This window comes from Myodes glareolus, chromosome 22 (assembly GCF_982192425.1).
Source record: "Myodes glareolus chromosome 22, mMyoGla1.1, whole genome shotgun sequence".
Lineage (NCBI taxonomy): Eukaryota > Metazoa > Chordata > Mammalia > Rodentia > Cricetidae > Myodes > Myodes glareolus.
Window position 1 is genome coordinate 5,399,832 of NC_142047.1, and position 23,227 is coordinate 5,423,058.

Below are 23,227 nucleotides of genomic sequence, written 5' to 3' on the forward strand. Positions count from 1 at the left end.
CATCTGACAGACCAGCTAACTCCTAATTAACTATTCCTCAGGAAATCAAATCAGCAAGTCAAAATCTCTTCTTAAAAACTACTTATTATACAAGAGATGGAATGTCAAGGCAAACAACTTCTTCAGAAGAACTGTTGCTAGGCACGGTGATACACGCAGCTAAAATTCCAGCACAGTAGGTGGGAGGGGAGATAATGAATTCAAGGCTAACCTGGAGTCTCTGTGAGAGACCCAGGCTCAAAAAAATGGGGGGAGGAAGATACAGTGTTATGACGTGTCCCTCTTAAAAGTGTATGTGATGTGTTGGGAGCCTGGCTAGTAGTACAGAGGTTCTGGAAGCTTTAGGGTATAATTCTTAGCTGGAGTAAGTCATTGGGTGGGTGGTTACAGGCATTGGCCTGGCCCCTCATGCTCCTGTACACCACTGATTGTCTGCCCAAGCAATGTCGGCCCAAGCAGTCATGAACAGAACCCTCTAAAACCATGGTTCTCAACCTATGGGTTGCCACCCTTTGGGAACCCAACCACCCTTTCACAGGGTCAACTAAGAGCACCAGAAAACAAATGTGAACACTAGATTTGTAAGCATAGGAAAATTACAGCTATGAAGTAGAACAAGCCAGTGTCATGCTGGGGTCAGCACAACATGAGGAGCGGTACTAAAGGCTGCAGTGCCCGGAAGGCTGAGAGCCACTGCCCTAAATCCATGAGCTGGGGGAGAGGAGGCTTCCCTGTTTAAGTTGATCTCTCAGCAACAGAGAACTCACTGATGAGAAAATTCAGTATAAAGATGTGACCCTAGAAACACAGCTTCACAGCAGACGTGTGTGGACACATGCACCATGCATCCAGTTCTCAGTGTGTGCACACAGATGCATCATGTGACTGTAGAAACGCAGTTCCATGGCAGGCATGTGCTGACACACGGACCCTGCATCCAGTTCTCAGTTCTCAGTGTGTGCACACAGATCCATCATGTGACCCTAGAAACACAGCTCCACAGCAGACGTGTGTGGACACACACACTCTGCATCCAGTTCTCAGTGTGTGCACACAAATGTATCATAAGACCCTAGAAATGCAGCTCCGTGGCAGGCGTGTGCTGACACACGCACCGTATGTTCAGTTCTCAGTGTGTGCACACACAGATGCATGATGTACAAGCTGAATTCAACTCCTCACCCAGCCAATTAAACTGTGAACATTTATCACTTTATTCAAGGTCTCTAGATCTTGATGTCAACATCTGTGAAAATTCACAAGCTATCTGAACAGAGATCCCTCAATTGCTGGAAAATTCAAATAAGCTACAAACGCCCGGCAAGGGGTCAGCCACTCACTGCTCACTATCGTCCCCAACTGGAAGGGAAGAGGGCTTGAACACAGGACAGAATTAAGTCAGACTAACTCCAGCTATCCAATGAAGCCAGCAGACGGCTGAGCAGGAGGAACATGATTGTTCTAAATGGAGGCGTACTCTACACCAGAGATACACAGCGGACTCACATATCCCACCTGAGGGGCGGGGCACAAGGTGCCTAATCACTCTACACTGATCCCACACTGTGAACATGCTACACTACCTCCTCCTTCCTCTGAATGATCACTAGGAAATATTTACGGACACAGCTCGCTCTGTCTCTAACGGAAGCATGAGCTACGCTGGGAGGCACAGCTTTGCTCTGCCAGCTTCTGCCAGCTACCTTTCAGGCCCGGTTTCCATCTGAATAGCATGAGGAAACCAGCTCTGTCTCTAGGGGTAGTGGGTAGTGGCACACATGTCATGGCACAAATTCGGAGGTCAAAGGGCAAATCTGTGGAATCGGTTTTGTTCACCGCCTGTACATGGCTTCAGGGATCAAACCCAGGTCCCCAGGCTTGAGCGGCAAACACCTCGCCAGCCACAGACATCAGCTCTGCAGCCCATCCTACAAACATCTTAGTACCGGCCTACCACACACTCAACACTGTAATCCGTACCCATCTCCCCAGGCTGACATTCCTAGAAAAACAGACGCTAACAGATATAAAACTCGTTACACTAGGAGACACTCAGGGCTGCAACAGGCAGGCAAGGGGAGAGAGTGCAGGAATGGGGAGAGTCTCCCTGAGCAGGGCACTGAAGCAGGAACGCTACACCCCTCCTATACATTACCACCATCAAAACAGCAGCTTCTTAGGGGGTGAAAAAGCTATTCTAAAACTATGATGACAGCTGCACAAATCTGTTGACTTAGGAAAGGCCACCAGCCAGGCGGTGGTGGCGCACGCCTTTAATTCCAGCACGAGGGAGGCAGAGGATCTCTGTGAGTTTGAGGCCAGCCTGGTCTATAGACCATTGTCCCAGGGCAGCCATGGCTGTTTAACAGAAAAAAACATGTCTCAAAAAAAGAAAATTGTATGCTTTAAATAAATAGCAAACTGCAGAACAACTGTCAGGCATGTATCTGTCAAGCGCCTGGCCTCTCAATCCACCTGGCCCTGTTCTGAGCCCTGCTGAGGTTGCAACTCCACACAAACCTGCCCAGTATCACAGGCCTACGACACAGAGGCAGGCTCCACATCCAGAGGCAGCAAACCGGCTAGCCAAGGGCCAGCCAGAGCCAGGCTGGACCAGCTTTCCCAAACAGACACTGCAACTGTGCTGGGCCATTCCAATTCTGCAGGGAATAACACGGGAGAAACAGCATCAGGTAGGACCAAGTGAAGCCTTGCGGTGAAGACCCAAGTACAGAATCAAGGAAGCAGAGGCTATGCCTAGAGAGAAGCCATGGATGCCACAGCAGATGAGGCATCCAAGATGAGCCGCACAGAACAGCAAAGACTGAAAACACCAACCACGACAAAAACAAGACACACTGGCTTCCTGGTGACTTTCTGGCTTCATGCTGAGAGCGTCAGATTTTTCAACAAACCTAAAGAAGCCACTATGTCACGCTAACTTTCCCCTTACACATTACTTCCCTGAGACACAGTTCTCTCTTCCACCCTCAAGGCCTCCCCCTCTCCCTCTCTCACTGCCAACTACACCACCACCTACCCAGACCAAGGCGCCTCTTCTTAAACAGCCTTCATTACTCCAGATGCCCAGGTGCTACAATTTGGATTGTAAGTGACCCCCAAAATCCTGGCACTATTGGACAGAGGCCAAACCTTGAAGGGATGGAACCTAACAGAGGTCTCTAAGGCGACTCTCCTCCCCCGCCATCTGTTCCTAGGTGCCCACTCACCATCGTGCATGCTGATCACAGCAAAGGCGGTGGGACTGGCTGGGGTGAGGGGAACCTTTCATCTTGTGCTGATTTTCTCGGCTATGGCTACAGCGACAGAAAGCCGACACCAAGAATGCCCTCTCCTGATGAAAAAGGGCAGCGCTCAATTTCGCAGCCCCCTCTGTTCTGTCTCCTAGTCCCGAGACAGGACTTTCTAGTTAGATGCACCATCTCTGTGCCCCTTGCTCACAGCATGCTCTCGCAGCTGCAGCCTGGAGAATAAACGCTAACACACTCCCCTCAAGGACTGTTTACTGTCTCAGTCAACAGCCATTACAATCTTTTATTCCTGGCTTCCCTTGAGCTGAACCACAGTGACTCCCTTCCCACACCTACTTCTAAATTGAAGGAAACCCTGTAAAAGCGGTGGCCTAAGTCAGGCAGTGGTGGCACATGCTTTTAATCCCAGCACTCTGACGGGCAGAGGCAGGAGGATCTCTGTGAGTTCAAGGCCAGCCTGGTCGGTTCCAGGACAGCCAGGGCTACACAGAGCAGCCCTGTCTGGAGGTGGGGAGGGCCTGTGGCCTACAAGATTAAGCAGGAGCTCACTGGCAAGTCTTAGGGACGACACAGGCTGCCCTTTCCTTCTTTTTCAACCTTCCAAAAAACGGTGTGATGTGTAGACCATCTCTGCAAGCATGAGGCAGAAGGCAACCGATTTCGGAATCCTCAACCTTGGCAATCAGCCAGCACCAACCTAATTCTGACTACTTAAGAAAAAAATGGCCAACTGGGTCAAGGCCTATAGAATGGTTCTTCTGCCACACGCAGGCGTCAGTACTGATGAGCTGCTCGCTCAGCAAGTGGGACAAACTGTCCCGTAGACTCGCTCCCAGTGCATGGCCCAGCAACCACACAACTTCACCACCAGCAATGGACCATTTTCTACAGAGGAAGCCACACCTGGGCAAAGTCAGGAAAGAGGTGAACCTGGCAGCAGCTTGCTAAGTCATGAGGTCAACATCTTCAACAGAAGCCCGACTCCTGGGCAACACTGATAAAGTTTTACAGCAGGGCCCCTTCCTGGTCACACGCAGGGAGAGGGAACGGAAGCAATTAAATGGAACAAGACGCCATGGACAAAGACTATCAGACTATTTATCACAGAACTGGTTACACAAGGCAAAGTTTTAATAAGTAAAATAAACCTGCTAAGTAAAAAGTTTAGTTAAGAACAAAATCACACATCATGAGAAAACCAAATGTCATTTTTGTTCTAAAAATAACAAGACGGGGGGGGGGGGGAGAAGATGGCTTAGTGGTTAAGAGCACCCACAGTAGCCTACAAGTGTCTGCAACTCTACTTCTCGAGGAACCAAAGCCATCTTCCAGCCTCCAATGGTACCAGGTGCAAAGTAACGCGTGGATATGCATGCAAATGAAACACCCATAGAAGTAAAAATTAAATAAAAAAAAAAGTAAGATAGTCGAATGGTATAGCTTTGGTTTTGCCTAAATAATAAGATTACTTTTATTGCATCAGTGGGAATTTTTTAATTGTCTTTTTGAAACACATGTTTCTCAAGAGACTTTGTTCTGTTATAAATCTAACAAAAGCATAAATATATGGTCACTGTGTAGAATTATTATTTTGGCTTTTCCTGTAGCTTTTCTTTATGTGACACAAACACTAACAACCAACCTGTCCTCACACTACAAAGAAAATTCACCCAAATCATCTATATCTGATGACAGAATTAAAAATGTAGATAGCTTTCAGCATGTTAAATATAAGAAGCCATTAGAAATGGTAACAGAAATTCAAAACCAAGTCCTGCGGGCCCCTGCTGGCTGAGCTGACCTTTGCAAGTCAGTGTGGGGAGTTCTGAGAGGCACAGGCAGACATCCCAACTGTGATCAACATCTCCTAAGTCTGTCTTTAGAGTCCCAAGATTCATCAACTCAGCTGAGGTCAAAGGCACCCTGTGACCAGACTCCACCCGGGACTTCCTGGGCTTTCTGATTCGGACTGTTCCCATCACCCGTGCTCACGCCAGGAATCTGAGGAAAGGGTTGGGGACTGTTCCCATCACCCGTGCTCACGCCAGGAATCTGAGGAAAGGGTTGGGGACTGTTCCCATCACCCGTGCTCACCCCAGGAAATCTGAGGGGAAAGGGTTGGGGACTGTTCCCATCACCCGTGCTCACCCCAGGAATCTGAGGAAAGGGTTGGGGACTGTTCCCATCACCCGTGCTCACGCCAGGAATCTGAGGAAAGGGTTGGGGACTGTTCCCATCACCCGTGCTCACGCCAGGAATCTGAGGAAAGGGTTGGGGACTGTTCCCATCACCCGTGCTCACCCCAGGAATCTGAGGAAAGGGCTGGGGACTGTTCCCATCACCCGTGCTCACCCCAGGAATCTGAGGGAAGGGCTGGGGACTGTTCCCATCACCCGTGCTCACCCCAGGAATCTGAGGAAAGGGCTGGGGACTGTTCCCATCACCCGTGCTCACCCCAGGAATCTGAGGGAAGGGCTGGGGACTGTTCCCATCACCCGTGCTCACCCCAGGAATCTGAGGGAAGGGCTGGGGACTGTTCCCATCACCCGTGCTCACCCCAGGAATCTGAGGAGAGGGCTGGGGACTGTTCCCATCACCCGTGCTCACCCCAGGAATCTGAGGAGAGGGTTGGGGACTGTTCCCATCACCCGTGCTCACGCCAGGAATCTGAGGAGAGGGCTGGGGACTGTTCCCATCACCCGTGCTCACCCCAGGAATCTGAGGGAAGGGCTGGGGACTGTTCCCATCACCCGTGCTCACCCCAGGAATCTGAGGAGAGGGCTGGGGACTGTTCCCATCACCCGTGCTCACCCCAGGAAGCTGAGGAAAGGCTGGGGCAGCACACATGGTACCAAGGACACTTCAGGCAGGAGCTGCTCCTCACTCCACAGCCCAGGGCGGAGCCAGAAAGGGTCCCACCCAGCTGAAGCTTGGTGACCTATGGGTTTAAATAGGGGTCCTCACAGCAGCACAGGCAGCGACCCAACAGAGAAAAAAACTCCCTCCTTGCAACTGCTAACTGTTGAGAGGGATCAGTACCCTCAGCAACTGTTAAATATCTGTAAATCCTGGGGCCTGAGAGACTTAGAGCCCTCAGTGACCCTTGTCACCGTCTATAAATCCTCCATGAGGGGCAGGGAACAATTCTGCAACTCCATTCATCTCTCTTGCAAGTGAGCACAGCAGCTGACACCTCAGGAGAGCACGCGTCACCAGCACTGTGCAGTGCCTCACAGCCTGGCGAGCACTCTGCCAGCTGAGTGCTGTGCATCTGCGGGACAAAACAAAACCTTTAAGATTTCAGAGAACACTAACACAGGCCTTTGCCTGCCGGAGGTTAACTCCCAGGACAAGTCAGTATCAGGATGTCTGTCAGCGCGCCTGTGTGTCCCCTAGATCATGAGCACTAACATTACTTTTGAAATCTTGTTTTGGTTAAAAGACAAAGAGCGGCTCCTTTTTGTGATGGACAGACGGCAGACACCGGTTCAGACCATCTGAGAATGACTGTCTTTCCTGTGACTCTTAGCAAGTCTTAATCATCTGTCTGTCGTTGTGAAGAGACACCAGGACAAGGCAACACTTACTAAAGACAGCATTTAACTGGGGGGCTGGCTTACAGTTTCAGAGGTGAGTCCATTATCAGCACACGGAAAGCACAGCGACATACGGGGAGTCATGGCCCTGGAGAAGAGGGTTTTACATTCTGATCTGTAGGAGGCAGGAAGAGACCGGGGCTCACAAGGGATTTTGAAACCTCAGAGCCTACCCCAAGTGGCACACTTCCTCCAACAAAGCCATACCTTCTAACCCTTCTAACCCCTCCAATCCTTTCAAACAGTTCCACTCTCCAGTGACTAGGCTTTCAAATATACGAACCTATGGAAGCCATTCTTAGTCAAACCACCACAGCAGCGTAAAGGAAATTTCTTGAAAACATTTTTGATTCCCTAAAATAATCACTGCAGATATTATAGCCTCGTGACTTTAAAAAATAATACCCCGGCCCAGGTATGCAAAGCACTCTGACACTGAAGCTTCTGGAACGCTGGGGTTACTGACGCGTACCAGCCCATCCTATTTTTATGAAGTGCTGGAGACTGTACATGCTAGGAAAGTCGTCTGACCTTGAAGGTCATCTTTAGCACCCACGGATTCCGTGTTAGTCTAATATAAACTCAGAGAGTTTGGGTAACTTATTAAACTGCGGCCACAGCTGGACAAGTCAGTGGGCGCCCTTCACTGCTGCTGGCTCTCCTACACTTCCAAAGGTCACACGTTCTCAGACGCCTGCACAGGCACCCATGGTGGCACCGTTCTCCCCGTTCTGACCTCACCTCACGCAGTGAACTCAGATGTTAACACTCAAAATGACCCTCACTCTTAAGGATTTAAACTTAAATTTCAAAGCCACAAAAATTCCAAACTCTTTTACAAATTTACCTCTGTTTTCTAGACAAAAAAAAAAAAAAGACGTTTTTCAATCCTTTCTTTGTTTTACAAGAGTCAATCAGACCTGACACTCAGGTCTGCCTGAATGCCTGCCAAAGAGGCATTCAATCTTGTTACAGCACACAACACCCTGTGAACTGTGGATACAGGGTACATCTGGATTCTTTGTGTGTGTTCGGTCACCAACAGGCTCATCTGCCTAGCCACATCGGCCTTTTCCACACACCAATGAAGAAGACAAGGGTGACTTCAAGAGATTGCATAGCAGCTGTCTGGCTCCTTCCTCTCTTCCCAATCCTTACTTCAGCTACAACAAAGGGCACTCAACACAACCCCAAAGAGGTATTCTCAAAGACTGTCACGTGACTCACACTCCTACCAAGGTGGACTGTCACCACCTGCCCAAAGCAATAGGGCCACCACGTGACCACTGACTAAAGCCATAAACCTAAAATACCTTTCCTCGTTAAAGGCTGCCTTTGGCGGGGGGGGGGGGGGGGGGGGGGGGGGGGGGGAGATGACCTAGCAAACTACTCAGTGGGGAGCGCGCTTGCTGAGAAGCGTAAGGACCTGAGTTTGAATCCCCAGTACTGTAGCAAAAACTCCGACAATCCCAGGACTACGAGGAGCAGACACAGGTTCAGTGAGAGACCCTGTGTTAAGGGAGTGGGCAAAGAGGGCAAAGTCAGGCTCCCCACTCCTGCTCAGCCACAGAGACTCTTACTAATAAAATGCCACCTGAACTCTGAAGTAAGACCTTGGCTGTTCTGCCCTGGCCTCAGTGAGTCTCTACGTTCCTCTGCTCACTCATTCACACCCATTGACACGTCCCTCCATTTCCGCAAATAACCACCCCATTCCCACACTTCTGAAACTTCCTTCCACAACCTTGTAGTTTGTAAAAAACTTCTCCCATAGGGTCATGTGTTTCAATACTTGGTCCCAAACTACTGACCCCGTTTGAGAAGGCTGCGGGACCTTTAAAAGAGTCTTGCTGAAGAAAAAGTCATGGGATAAGTCTTGAGACTTAACAGCCCCACCCACTTCCTACTCATTCTGCTTCCCAAGTGTGGCTACAATGTGAGCAGCCAGCTCCTCTCCTGCTCCTGCCAGCCTGCCGTGCCCTTCCTCACCTAGATGGACTGCATCCCTCTGGCACTGAGCCAGACAAACCCTGCCTCCCTAAGTTGTCAGAACTTTGTCATCAAAATGGGAAAGTAACTACAAGACTCGAGGCCAGGTCTCGGGTCTGCCCTGAGTCAATGCTGCCGCTCTCTCAGATTTCATGGAGGCCTTACAGCTTCACTTCCTGGAACCATGAGCCCAGTTCTCTCTTCCTGAAACACATAGCCATACAAGCCAAATGAACATGTCCCCAGACTCCTTCCTGCCAAGCCTGTTTCTCTGGCTGAACTTCCGCAGTGGCCAAGACTCACCTCCCACAGCAAGGAACGTTGACCCCCACACCCAGACCAGCTCTAAACTGGGCCTCTCCTCTTGCCACTTGTGGTCCAGGCGGAAGACCTCCAGGCCAAGTGCGCAGTCCTCTGTGTCAGAGTCAGGAAGAACACGCTGCTGGGGTCAGGGCTCAGCCCTTAGGACGAGCCGCCCCTTCGCGGGCCCTCAGACGCCCTGCCCTGTCTGCGGCATCACTGCTCCCAACACCATGCCGGCCTGATGGTGCTGGCCTCCCTCCACTCAGAAACCCAGAACCCTCCTTTGGTCTCACAGTTCTACAAGATCAGTGGTGACTGTTCATGCTTGTCTCAGGGGCTGGGGGTTGGGGGTTGGGATTCAATTCTAAACACGAAACTCATTACATGTGTGCAAAAGGCAATTTGACACAGTATTTTTAGTAATTTTGCTTACAAAAAAACAAAGTTTCACGCTACAGAATTTTTCACCTGTGGCATCTTGTCAGAACTCAAACTATTTTGGAATCTGGAGTATTTCTCATTAGGAAGCTCAGTGTGAACTTCACTGCTGTCTTCTTCCACGTACTGAAACCAGTTAATCGCGTTGACTATGGCAGAGTGGTCGCCAGACACTGTCTTCTTCCACGTACTGAAACCAGTTAATAGCGTTGACTATGGCAGAGTGGTCGCCAGACATGAAGCTTCCTTTTCATTAATTCACGCTCCCAACGCTGGAGCTCTACCTGACCACGCGCACAGTCCCCTCTGGCGAGGAGAGTCCCCTCTGGCGAGGAGGCTAGTCAGCTCAGCAGCGCCTCAGTACTCCAGGTGACCTCTCCCTCACAGACACGAACACAACTGGTATATAATGAGTGTGAACAAGCCTTTAAACTTGTTCCACTAGCAAACCCATACTAAGTTTACTACTTTCCTGAAAGGAAAAGCAGGAAAACTAAAATGCTGCAAGAATTAAATCAGTTCAGCTGCCGTACAGAGGAGGAAAACAGGCAACTCGCCTCAGGCCACGCAGTAAGCATAGCTAACTTTATCACCGTGACCTAAAACCTCTGCTGCCTTTGACCTGAATTTGACGAAACAAAGCAGGGTTTGCCTGTCACAATGACAGAAGTACTATCCGTCAGATTCTCAAATAATTCTATTAACTTGTTAATGGCTCTCCCAATCCCAAGCACTTTTGGCTTTATCCTTAAATCTTTCAAGGTCTCTCTCTCTCTCTCTCTCTCTCTCTCTCTCTCTCTCCCTCCCTCCCTCCCTCCCTCTCTCTCTCTTTCTCTCTCCCCGTCGACAGAGGAAATTATAAAATGGCTGCTAGATATGCCTTGGGCGGCAAGCATAAAATCTGAGAAGGTAAAACCAGAAGGTACTAGCTGTACCGGGGGTTCGGTATACCACCTTCACCTATGAAGGAGGGCTGTGGATTTCAACACTGTTTCGGGTCGGGTTTCCTAGTCAGTCAATGAGAGGTCTGTATTCAGCTCTAGCCCTTAAACTATTGCCACCTTGAAAGAACGAGCACTGGCTGCTCTTCCAGAGGACCTGGGTTCAATTCCCAGCACCCACAAGGCAGCTCACAACTGTTTGTAAGTCAGGTTTCAGGGGATCTACCACCCTCACATAGACATACATGCGGGCACATAAAAATAAATAAATCTTAAAAGAGAGAGAGAGAGAGAGAGAAGGAAGGAGAGAAAGGAAGGAAGGCAGGCAGGCAGAAAGAAAGAAAGAAAAGACAGGACAGGATAACAAGCCCATATCCCAAGACTGTTTCTTTTGTTGTTGTTTTGTTTGCTTTTCTTTTGCTTTCGAGACAGGGTCTCTCTGTGTAACCCCAGCTGTCCTGGACTTGTTCTATTGATCAGGCTGCTTTCAAACTCACTCTGCTTCCAGCGTACAGGGGCTAAAAGTGGGCACCACCACTGCTGGGCTCTATTCCTTTCTCTTTATTGCTAGCAATACTGTTCAACCAGAGAAATTCGGGACAGGACTGTTTGTTTTCTGAGACACGGCTTCACTATGCAGTCCCCACTGGGATTTAGGGCCTGCACCACACATTTAGTCAGACAGAGCTTTCAATAATGAGTGCAAGCGGCTCTGATTGTTTCAAACGTTTGATGTGAGTGCTGATGCTACCACCCAGCAGGGGTCAGAAGCCTCAACTGCCTAAAAGGCTAGGCAGGGGAACCAACTGAGCCCAGAAATTTGGAATCAGTGTAAGCTTAAATACAGAAAGACTATCTCTTTAAAAAAAAAAACAAAAAAAAAAAACAACAAAGTATCACTAGGGAAGCAAAGGCAGGTGGATCGCTAAGAGTTTGAGGCCAGCCTGGCCTACATATTGAGTTCCAGGCCAGCAAAGAAAACATAAGAGTGTGACTCTGACTCAAAAAATACGTGTGTGTGTGTGTGTGTGTGTGTGTGTGTGTATACACACATGCACATATGTGTGCATGCACGGCTGTGTAAAATCAACCAATGACAGTTTTGACTAATAAAGAAACCTTAGGCACTGAGGACTTAAATAACTTGCCCAAGATCATCCAGACTCTACGTGATGATGCCAACTTCACAGTAAGAGGAGCAAAGAACATTCCATTGTCTAGAAGCCATGACACATCCAGCATGTAGGCCTGAGGGGACGCTGCTCCAGCTAATCGGGTACCTCTGGCCGTACAGCTCCCCACCACCTGCTCCATGGCCGCACTGCCTCAGCACCCGCGGGCAGAGGTGCCCGTGGGTGAGCAAATCAACACGTGAGGAGAAATCACCTCAGTGATGAAATATTAAGTGGCACAGGTAACACCGCCCTCAGGAAACAGACGACAATTCTAACTGAACCAAGAGGCCAGCCCAGCCGGATCAGAGGCAGCTGACATGGTTTGCCTCCCTACTTGCAGAAGGTCAGCGTTGGAACTTTCCGTCTGGCTGTTTAAGAAGGGTGTCAATGCAGAGGCAGTCCTCCGGCCAATCTAGGAAGAATGCTTCCATATTTGGAAAACTAAGTAAACCAGGCCACGGTTCTGTCAACTCTGAGGGGCAGAGCTCCAAGCAGCTACCTCCTGCAGCATGAGGAGTTTCCCCAATCGGTCAGTGACGTTGACTCATGACTTCAACACAGAAAACAACTGCAGGACTCGATAGTGTATAAAGCAGAAGTGAGATTTAAGAAAACTATTTTAATGTAGAGCAAACTTTAAGACATATTCAGGAAAGTTACACCCAAAAGCAAGGCTCTGGGCTTCTCCACGAGAACTGCAGAAAACAAGACACACCCAGTCAGAGATACAGGCAGGAGAAGGGGGCAATTAATCAGTTCTCTTAGGTGTAGCCACTTATCTGGACCACTTCCGGGGCTCTCGAGTTGCATCTCAAAAGGAAAACCTTTTTCCTCCCTTTCCTCTTTGATAAATGAGGCAAATGAGGGATGTCTTAAAGCAGAAGCCACTAAGGCCACGCAAGGCTGTGTGGTGGCATTCCAACTGCTGTCTGTGCTACATGAACTTCGTGCCTCAGTGCTAGCAAGAGAGTCGGACTGGACTTCAGTTGAAGGGCTCCTTTCTCCTTCTCGTGTCCCCACCATTTCCGTCTTTCTCTCTGGCCTCCGCTTGCAGTTGTATTTCCAACTTATCACGGGACACTAAACAACCCTGCCTCATACTCACGAGTCGTCGCCTGAGCAGCTCACACTTAGCGAAGCTTTTCTGGTATGTGGTGTTTAGAAACACAATTATCACTTTTCCTTTACATCCTAACACTGAAAGTCCAATTTCAATTAATTTTTAAAAAGCTCTCAAGGTTTTTTATTGTCGATTCAGACCAGTCACTCATGTCTTGAAGGCCTGAAACGTACACTGGCTTCCTCTGACTCTGGCGCTGAGCTGGTAAGAGGCCACTGCTAGGAAGGCCTGCACTCCCAGGGCCTGGAGTTCGGCCTCAGCACCCCAGAAGGTCTTCAGAGACACCCGGATTCAGTAACTGGAGATCATTTTCAAAGGCAGTCATTTCGGTTTCTCACATTCAGGCTTTGGTAATGAACATTCTCAAGTTATATTTACAGTTTCACTACCAAAATAAAAGCTTGGGACTAGTTGTACAAATATAAACACAGATATAAGGTACAAAAAACACCAATTAAACTGGATGAATGTCACTCATTTCATAAAGGCTGAACAAAATGCAACAGGACTATTAATCAGTAAGTCTAAATCTCACAAATACCACGTGGTGGGGGACTACATGTATAAACCATCATATGCGGTCTAGAAGCATACAGAAACTGCTATGGGCCAAGCTATTAAATGTCTAGTACGTAGCTGGCATGGTGGCACACGTTTTTATTCCCAGCACTCAGAAGAAACAGGAGGATGTCTGCGAGTTCAAGGCCAGCCTGGTCTGCAGACCACACACAACTGCAGCGTCCCTGTCTGAAAAACAGGCAAACAAACGTCTAGTAACAATGAGAACAGGCATGGATAGTTCCCGCTTTTCAGGGAGAACGAGAGAAGCAACCAGCTTTTATTTCTTTTGAAACTGGAGAACAAATACATGATAGTAATTATAAAGTTCTTTGTCTTTTTGTATTTCTGAAACATTTTGAACTTTTATTTCCAGTGCTGGGGGTAAAACCCAAGATCTCATTCATACTACACAGTGCTGCACCAATAAGTCACATCCTAGGGCCTAGTTTGAAATTTTGAAGTTTAAAAAAAAAAAAAAAAAGTTCTACTACACTTTTCTCAAGTAAAAGGTAAAATAAGGAATGGGAAGGGGCTGGCCATGATGGCACACACCGTTAGTCCCACCACTTGGGAGGCAGAAGCAAGCAGACCTCTGAGAGTTTATGGTCAGCCTAGTCTACAGAGAGAATCCAGGAAAGCCTGGGCTACATAACACACTCTGTCAAGAAAAAAGAAGAAAGGAGGAGGAGGAGGAGAAGAAAAGGGGAAAGGCGCAGATAAAGTCAGAGAAGAATGGAGGAAAAAGAATTTTGAGTGGAGGTGTGAGTCTTGAACTGAATCTTAAGCAAAAATAAATTCTGAATATCTTACATTTAAACTGCCAATTTTATTTATAACAATAACCACAGTGGTCACAGTTCAAATTGTACATCACTGCCACTGTGCTGAGATGAAAAAAAAATATTCTATAGCTCATCAAATACACACTTTCAGATGACCTGGAGTTATCACTGGAACAGCCCTCAGAAAACCACAGCACACTCTTATTCTGGGATGGCTTGTTACTGTGGTTACAGGCTGAGGAATCGGACAAAACCAGGCTTGCATTCCAACCCCACTAAACTGTCATTTGGACATGCATTAAACCTCTGAAGACCTAATCTATAAGCACAGAATCAAAACACCATGAAGTAAGTCTTAATATATGACAGTCATGAGTTTAGCATCAAGTAAAGCAGATAATCCAAATAAAGTTAAGCATTTCTTAGATTTTTAAAATACGATTATTTTTTGTCTTCATGTCTATGTGTATAATCTGCATGTCTGGTGTGCACATAGGTCAGAAGAGGGTGCTGGATCCCTTGGAACTGGAGTTTCAGATGGTTGTGAGATACCATGTAGGTGCTGGGGAATCAGACGTGTGTCCTCCGCATGAAGATCATGTACTCTAAAACACTGAGCCATAGAGCACATTGAAATAAACCTGTCTCTGAGGCTTAATTTTTAAGGAATCTAGTAAGACATTCAAGACACAGAATAACCTGCCAAGCTCAACACTCACCTCCAAAATTGGAAATAAAGCTAATTTGACCAATTGTCTTTAAAAAATACTTCTTGCGGGGGCTGGTGAGATGGCTCAGTGGTTAAGAGTACTGATTGCTCCTCCAGAGGACCCGGGTTCAATTCCCAGCACCCACATGGCAGCTTGCAGCTGTCTGTAGCTCCAATTCAAGAGAATGTGACATCATTATACCAATGCACATGAAATAAAGTTAAATAAAGTTTTAAAAAAAATACTTCATGGAAATCAAAGGCCTTTAGAGGACGCTGAACACCAGGAGACAAAGTCTTCATTTCTAACAGGAGACCTCACACATGACAAAAGACGTCACTACCCCATGTGGTCAGATGTAGTTGATTTATCCATACAATGCCACATGTAATCGACACTCATTCAAATCACAACTTACAGCGGCTTGGGGCACCCCCAGTACGGGGCAGGTTGCCTAGGAGCTCTCAGGACTCTCCCTCTCCCTGCATTCTCATCTTTTCTCACTATGAACTTCTTAGAGCAAACACTGCCGTTAACAGACTATGGTTTTCCAGCATGATAGACTATGATTTAATGTCCCCCAAGAACATCCCAGTGATGCTAAGTGTCTAAAATTTCTGGTCACTGGTGTCACCATTTCAACGTTGAGCAACTGGACACGCCCCTGCCTGGCTGTTTGCCTCGCATGGCCACGAGAGTTCTAACAGCCTTGGTAACATCTTGTCCTTGATACTCACATTTCTCTCAATCGGGGTCCCCAAGGTATCAGCGAGCTTTACTTTTAATTTTATTCCTAGAACTTTCCAGCACTGCCAGAATGTGGCTCTGAATTATAGAATTCAATACTGTCAGAATGTAGCATGAATTATAATTGATTTTAGGAATAAAAACTCATCAGCTATCGGGGTGAAAGCTGAAGGATCCAACATGCAGGGTGGCAGCCACAAGAGTTCTTCCCTCTTCCAGTGCACAGACCAAAGGGGCCATCCTGTCCCTACGAATTCAGACTGCATCTCAGACGAATTCAGACTGCTTCTCAGACTGGATCCTCAGACTGCACTGAGCTCCTGTCTCCTCCTGCCTTATATTCCTCTCTCCACCCAGCCATATCACTCCTGTCTCCACCTCCCTGATGTTGGGATTCAAAGTGTTGGGATCATATGTAAGCTCTGTTTCCCTGTTTCCCTTTTAGACTGATTCAATCTTAAATAGCCCAGGATGGCCTTGAACTCACAGAGATCCATCTCCTGAGTGCTGGGATTAAAGGTGTGTGCCAACACTGCCCAGCCTCTGTGGCGAACTAGTGGCTTAGCTCTGCACTCTGATCTTCAGGCAAGTTTTATCTGTTAGATCACAAACAAAATATTACCACATGGCTCTTTCCAGAGTCTGAGAAGTCTGCTCTCTCTCACTCACGTTTGATACTCTGGGCAGACACACTGTTTAGGAGCAGTGGATACTAAAAGGTCTATAAGTCACAACAGCCTCTTTACCCCCAAGAAAGCAGCCTTATAGATGATATATCATAATCATTGCCTTTGAGTTTATTTGAAAGGCTTTGCATATATCAACTCAGTTCATGCAGTGACCTAATGAAGCACGGTTTATAAACTCCAGCTTACTACTACGAGGAGATATAGAAGGGTCACTATGCTGGACCCAAGTTCCAATGTTAGTTACTAGGTGGCTTCATTTGAACAGGGACTCTTGATGGGGTACACTGTTCGTTCTTATCTTTGTTCATCAGTCTTTGGTTTTTGTTTTGTTTTGTTTTGTTTTTTGTTTTGTCTGAGACAGAGGTTGACTGATCAGAACTCTCTTGAAGACCAGGCTGGCTTCAAACTCAGAGTCACCTACTCCTGCCTCCTGGGTGCTGGGATTAAAAGTACCACGCCACCACACCTGGCCGCTCAGCTGTTTCAAACACAAGGTGTAAAGCATTCTCTCTATCACAGTCATCCTGCAAAAGTCTGAAGACGTTAGAAAATACTCCATGAGGAGACAGCTGTGGTGGAGCCAGCAGTGAGAGAGACAGAAGGGAAAGGTCATAAGTAAGAGGCCAGCTGGGCTACACAGCCTGGCCTGTGTCTCACAAAAGACAAACAAAAGGTGAAGGAGACGGGAAGGATGGGGGACGACTCACTGAGGTTCCCGAAGACCCAAGGACATCAGCCCACTGAACAGAGAACATTCTAAAGGAGCAACACCCTGCTGCAGGTGGCTTCTGATACCCGACCCACTCTCAAAGGAACCACCTGCGGTGAGCAAAGCACTTCAAGCCCTCCAGCAGAGGCGGTTCACGGGGAGCCCTTCAGGACAAGGGAACGCATACACCTCTATTAGGGAAAATATTAACACATAATTTTGTGAGCTTCTTCAGATAGTTTATTTTCTATACTGCTCTAATTTCTATTTAGTAGCTACAGCGGCACAAATCTACAACACCTATTCCAACAAAGGAAGTAAGAGAACACTGACCCAAACCGTCTGCATGTGATGCAACAAATATTCAGATGTGGCCTCAGGCCTAGAACAATCCATGGCTCACAGCACCACAAACACAGATGAAATTAGCTCATTACTGTCAGACCCTTCACTCAAGGTCCAAAACAGTGGGGAGCAGTCCCACACAGCACAACCCAGACCGAAGGTCTTTCTCCGTGTCCCCCTTAGCAAACAGCAACCGTACCCCCACGTCCCCAGCAGGGTTCCTATCCGTCTGTTTCACCAGTATTGGAATCTGCATTCTTTTCACACATCTTAGATTGCCCTAAAACCTACTATGTAGCAGAGAACGACCAAGAACTTTTGATCCACCTGTCTATATCATTTGAGTGCTGGGATTACAGCCCATGCCATTCCAAGCATGGTTTATGGTTCTTTGGGATTAAGCCTCACCAAGTAAGCCACAACTCCAGTCCTTGCAATCCTCAATGTTTAAAAAAAAAAATCTGCCTGACCAGAAAACAATGTACTCGAACAGGGATCAGTGTAGTGATGTGTGATTCTTAGCTTGCTCACGGGTTCCTCAGCTCTGCCCATCAAGTCTTAAGTCTTCTCAGGCACAGTATGGACTGAGCTAGAAGTAAGTTACAGCAATCAGAACTACCCCTAAGTGCTTCTCCCTGAGTTACCAGAACAAAATCTGGATCAGTGCAAGGGGAAAGTCTCTCCAGCATCAATGAGAGCAGCCGCAAAGCACTTGCTTCCAGGTGTCTCGGAACCCCCGAGCCACTTCAGTCGTCCACTGGTATCGAAAAGGACACTCACACTCGGGTTTACAGAGAACTGAAATCACTGTCAGTCTTCCCAATCTGGGTGTAATGTGAAGGGCACCTTAAGAAACTTCCCCAAAAGAACACCTCTGAGCCAGACACTGAAAGAAAACACAAGTCACTAAATCACCCAGGCCTGGAAATATCAAAACCGACTTTGGGCAGACCTGATCTAGACCGGGCTCAGAACAAGCAAAGACTTTTACTTGTACGTGATGGGAGCAGGGAGGGGCCATTCTGAGGCCTTTGGTTTACACAAAACCAGACAATCCAAGTTTACCACGGAGTAACCTCCTATACCAAGGAGTGGTTCCCATGGTTAGGACTGTCAGTTGACATCTTTTCTACTCGTTAGGCATTCTAGATTAAACACACCAGAATGTAAAAGCTATGTGTATGAAACTGGCTATGTATCTGTATGAACCACAAGCCTGGAAAGCGGACCACCCTTAAACTGCACTGGTTATACAAAAGGGGAGGAGGAAGGACGAAAGCAGCCTCTGAACAAAGTCCATGGAAGTGAGTGGATGTTCTCCCAATCTCCCCACAGAAGTCACTAGCTCTCTGGAGCTCCACCCAATCCAACCACCCCACCCCCACACGACACCCAAACTCATCCTACACACATCCAGTACTCCCTCTACCCATCCCTCTCCCCATGTCACGCTTCAGTCAGAAGCCTCTGGCTTCTCCAACAGGACACTCCCGTTCCACACAGCCATAATCCGAAACTGACCTTCCCATTCCGGGCAGTGTGCTAGGACGTGAAATCTCCCTTCCAGGCAAACTGGTCACCTCATTCTTCCCCCGGCACTGCAAGTGTTCCGGGTCCTTCGCAGCTGTTTCCAATCTGACAAGGTTCTCTTCCTTACAGAAAACACCAGTGAGTGCTAAAGTTCCCAGCCATCTTTCCCTGCTCTACCCTAGACAAACTCACTCCCATCCAAATCGAAGGGCACTGAATCTTTTGCTTCCTTTTTTGTTTTATTTTTGTATTTATTACTTATATTTCTACTGTGCATTTATTATTTGTATTATGTGTGTGTTCTGTGTGTGGGTATGTTCGTGCAAATTCCTGTGAAGCTGGAATTGTGGGTGGTTGTGAGACCACCTGATAGAGGTGCTAGGAATTGAACTCTGATCCTCTGGGTGACCCAGCTCTCCAGCCCCTCCACGGTTTAGATTCTGTTATTGTTACTGTTGTTTTTGTTTTGTTTAATTTATTTATTTTTATTGTATGTGCATTGGTGTTTGGCCCACATGTATGTCTGTGTAAGGGTGTCCGAACTGGAGCTGCAGACAATTGTGAGCTGCCAGATGGGTACTGTGGATTAAACCCAGGTCCTCTGGAAGAACAGTCAGTGCTCTTAACCGCTGAGCCATTTCTCCAGCCCCCACAGTTTAGGTTCTTAAGACAGGCTCTTAACTGTGTAACTTGCAATCCTGCTGCTGCAGCCTCCAGACTCCTAGGATCACAGCGGTGCACCCCAGAGCTGCTGCAGCAGCCTCCAGACTCCTAGGATCGCAACAGTACATCCCACAGCTGCTGCAGCAGCCTCCAGACTCCTAGGATCGCTGCAGTACATCCCACAGCTGCTGCAGCAGCCTCCAGACTCCTAGGATCATAGCGGTGCACCATACAGTCAGGCTTGACTTGTATTACACATTTCACATCCTTTATTTCAAGAACTTAGCATAGTACAGATAGTTCAAAACAGTGCTCAGATTGAAATGAATTCACTGCAGAAACCATCGGCAAGGCTAAGACTTCTCTGCTGCCAGCACAGCATCAGACTGTCGGTACTTACTGACCACCGCTACAGGACAGAATGCCCCAGCAAACCTGCAGGCCCCACAGGCCTCCGACTTCTATAGACATTCATGGAAGAATTCAAAAACATTTCAAGACATTCAAACAACAAGTAGAAGGTGTCTTGTAGGGCAATAAAGAACAGAAATCATTTAAACACACAATCCAAGGAGAAGCACAAAAGGCCTTGTTCTGCAAACCGAAGTATAAAATACCAAGAAATAGAAGCAATTTGACAATCTGACCAGCTTTTTCTGCAAATGCTTCCCTAACGTCCTTCCATGAATCTCTAGACCCCAAAGTTATGGAAAGACAACTGGTTAAGTGACCTCATCAGCCTGTTTCCAATGCTGGGGACTTGACAGATGCTGGCAACAAGTGCATCAGGGGAAGCATGGTAAGAAGTGCACGCCCTGCCCAGCCAAGCCAGACCCCACAGCAGAAATAACCCACGTCTCCGAAACTAGAAGACCACTTTAACTGGCCAAGTGGGAAACGGCCAGGGTCCCCCCCAACTTGTCAAAAGGACATATGCTAAGCTTTCATTATTGTGGAAAAGCCTACAGTTAAGGATGAGGGTAGAAAAAATACCGTCTAGTAGCTCTCTTAAGTAAGATTACCCATTCTGTGTTTATCTTTAACCAGATAAACAAGGATTAAGACACCTAATCACAAATTCCAGAAACTACCTTCTGAGGAGGAAGGCTAGCAGCCCCTACAGCCCCTACAGTCCCTACAGCCCCTACAGCCCCTCCCCACCCCCTACTCTGGCTGCCTCGGGAACATGAGGCATGCTTCCTGCCAGCAGAGCAACCAAGCACGCAGTCACAGAAATAGCTTCCTACCCACGGCCAGACTGACCTTGCCATCTGCCCCCTCCTCATCTCCCTAGCTTCAGGGGAAACTTCTAGCCAACAGAACAGGCTGGAGACGGCTTCAACTGGGATTCCCATAGCCCACAAAAAGACGGAAAGGGAGCTCCCAACTCCACACAGCTGTCCTCTGCACAGCAGCACGAGTATGCGCCCACAGGTCCCATCCCGTGACTGCCGCTCCTTAAGGCTGGGCCATGGAAACCCTAGCACATACACTTCAGGGCCGCTGATGCTCCCCACACCCCTCACTGCCCGTGCTCATTCCTCTACATTTGCAGACCCTGTTTCCCACCTAGCCCAAAAGCTCAGAGCCAAAGGCCTGGTCAGTCACCCAGCAAATAACCCACGCAACGCAAATTGATTCCCAACCCCAACTCTGCAACACTAAAGAGGTCAGAGAACCACTGGAACCTTGGAGATGGTCCAGAGAAGTTGAGTGTCTTGCTTCCCAAATTACAGGGATGGCAGCACTAAATTCTTCCCATTAAAAAATATTTCAACTCATTCATTAAGTGAATATTAACTGGTCGGGCCTTCAGTGAGGAGTAGAGAAGGAACGTGCAGTATGTCTTAATCACCCTGGACGCAAAACGGTGGGGTGAGAGTGGACCCGGGTTATTGCTCCAGAGGCGAGGTCTACAAACACATGGAATAAACTCCCAGGGATGGCAATTATTGAATCAGGGAACCTAATAAATACCAACCCAAGAGGCTGGGTACTGACCCTGTGCTTGGCTCCTGAGCGGTCGGGTCTTTTTAAGAATAAAAAGGGGTGCTCACAGTAACTCAGGGAAGGGACTGGGGGTTCCAGTGTGGCCTGGATGCCAGCCCCTGGCCCTGGAGAACTTCGTTCCATTTGTAGAGCCTTACAACTGTTCCTGCACAGATTTCACCCAGCCTCTACTCCTAACTCACTACAGCTCCAATACACTTTTCTTTCTGTTGTCTTCAGAGGTGGCTGGAGGGTTGCTTTGTTTGACTGTTTCTTTGTTTGTTTGTTTGTTGTTTGCTTGAATACTGGCTCGGACCGAGGCAGAAGGCAGCACACGTGAAGAGAATAGAATTCCCTACACACTGGCACTGCAGGCCAGATCCAAGGGGCAGTCTGCCCACTGACCCTTTCAAACCCCAATCTTTGAACCCGTCTCAGCACAAGTCAGCAGGAATGTGCAGAAGGCAGCACAAAGCCAGGTAGACTTTCTGGTTTAGTACATGAGAGACGTAGGTCGAGACTGTCTCGGAAGACAGAAAAAAATACACAAAAGATGCTTACTTAATCAATAAAAAAATACATACTTCAGGGGCTTTTGAAGAACTCAACTACAGGGAGGGTCTCAAAGAATCTCCAAGAAAGTTCCTTAGAAAGGTTACGAGACAAAACTGTCTAACCGAGTCGGTGTTTTGCCGGAGACTGGGAACAGCGTTAGGGCGCAGTAAAACCTGACTGCGGAGCCGAGTCTCGATTCGGTCCGGCCGGAGCCGAGACGAACTCTGCTGGGCCAGGCGGGAGCCCCGGGGCAGCTCCCGCGCCACGGAGGGGCTGGGGCGAGCCGGGCGACGCGCCCGAACCGCCTAGAAGAAGAATGTCCTGGAGCCTATCCCCTAAGGAATCGCCTATTCCTCCAGCCCTGTTTAGGGGCACAGAGCCATCGCACTCGGGAGGGAAGACGCTCCTCCCGCCTTCCACGCCACGCCGCAGCCCAAACGCCAGCGGGCCCCGCTTACTTTTGGTGGCGGCGATGAGGTTCTTCCCATCTTTGATGAGCTCTTTGATGAACTTGTTGGTCCTCTCGAGCTCCGCTTCGTGCGCGCGGATCCTCTCCCGGAACCACGGGCTGTCGAGGTAGCAGTCGCTGAACTCCAGGGGCTGCAGCCCCATGACTGCAGCGGTGTGAGCCGGCGGGCGGGAGAGCGCAGGCCCAGCTGGGCTCCGAGGCGGCGGCGGCCAGGTACGGGGCGAGAGCGCTAGCAGGCTGGAGCTAGCAGGCTGGAGCGCGCTGGGAGCGCAGCGCCCTCATGTCCCGCCGAGCCCAGCTACTCCAGCAAGCGAACTGCTAGGCTTCCCAATCCCGGCAGCCCCCGGCTGCAGAGCCCGCGCCCCGCCCCGCCCCGCCCTGCCCCGGGCGTGCCCGCCCCGCCCACGCCCCCACGCCCCTGCTCTCCCTCGCGGGCGCCTTCAGCTCTCCTCCCTTCCCTTCCCCGGACGCCTCTTCCTTCTCTTCCCCACGCACTGTCGCCCCTCCTCTTCCTCCAGAGGCGGCTGCGGTGGCGCTCGCAGTCCGCGCCCTCCACCCTCGGGCGCCTGTGCCTCCCTCGTCTGGGCTCGCGCGCTTCAGGTGACTCAGGCAGATCCCCGAAGTGGGCGCCCGACCGAACGGCA

The 23,227-nt window shown here is 48.8% G+C and overlaps 1 protein-coding gene across 4 annotated transcripts in view; it reads right to left on the bottom strand.

Annotated features, from left to right (window-relative positions):
- Positions 1–22,909, bottom strand: part of LOC125403063 (rho GTPase-activating protein 10) — a 256,951-nt gene extending 234,042 nt beyond the window's left edge. The window contains exon 1 of one of the 4 annotated variants that reach the window (XM_085682154.2): positions 22,573–22,909. In XM_085682154.2, coding sequence (XP_085538280.1) covers positions 22,573–22,726 — 154 coding nt within the window. In that variant the 5' untranslated portion in view covers positions 22,727–22,909. The remainder of the gene's footprint in view (positions 1–22,572) is intronic. The other 3 variants (XM_085682153.2, XM_048438228.3, XM_048438227.3) reach the window with 3 other exon arrangements.
- Positions 22,910–23,227: the final 318 nt, after the last annotated feature.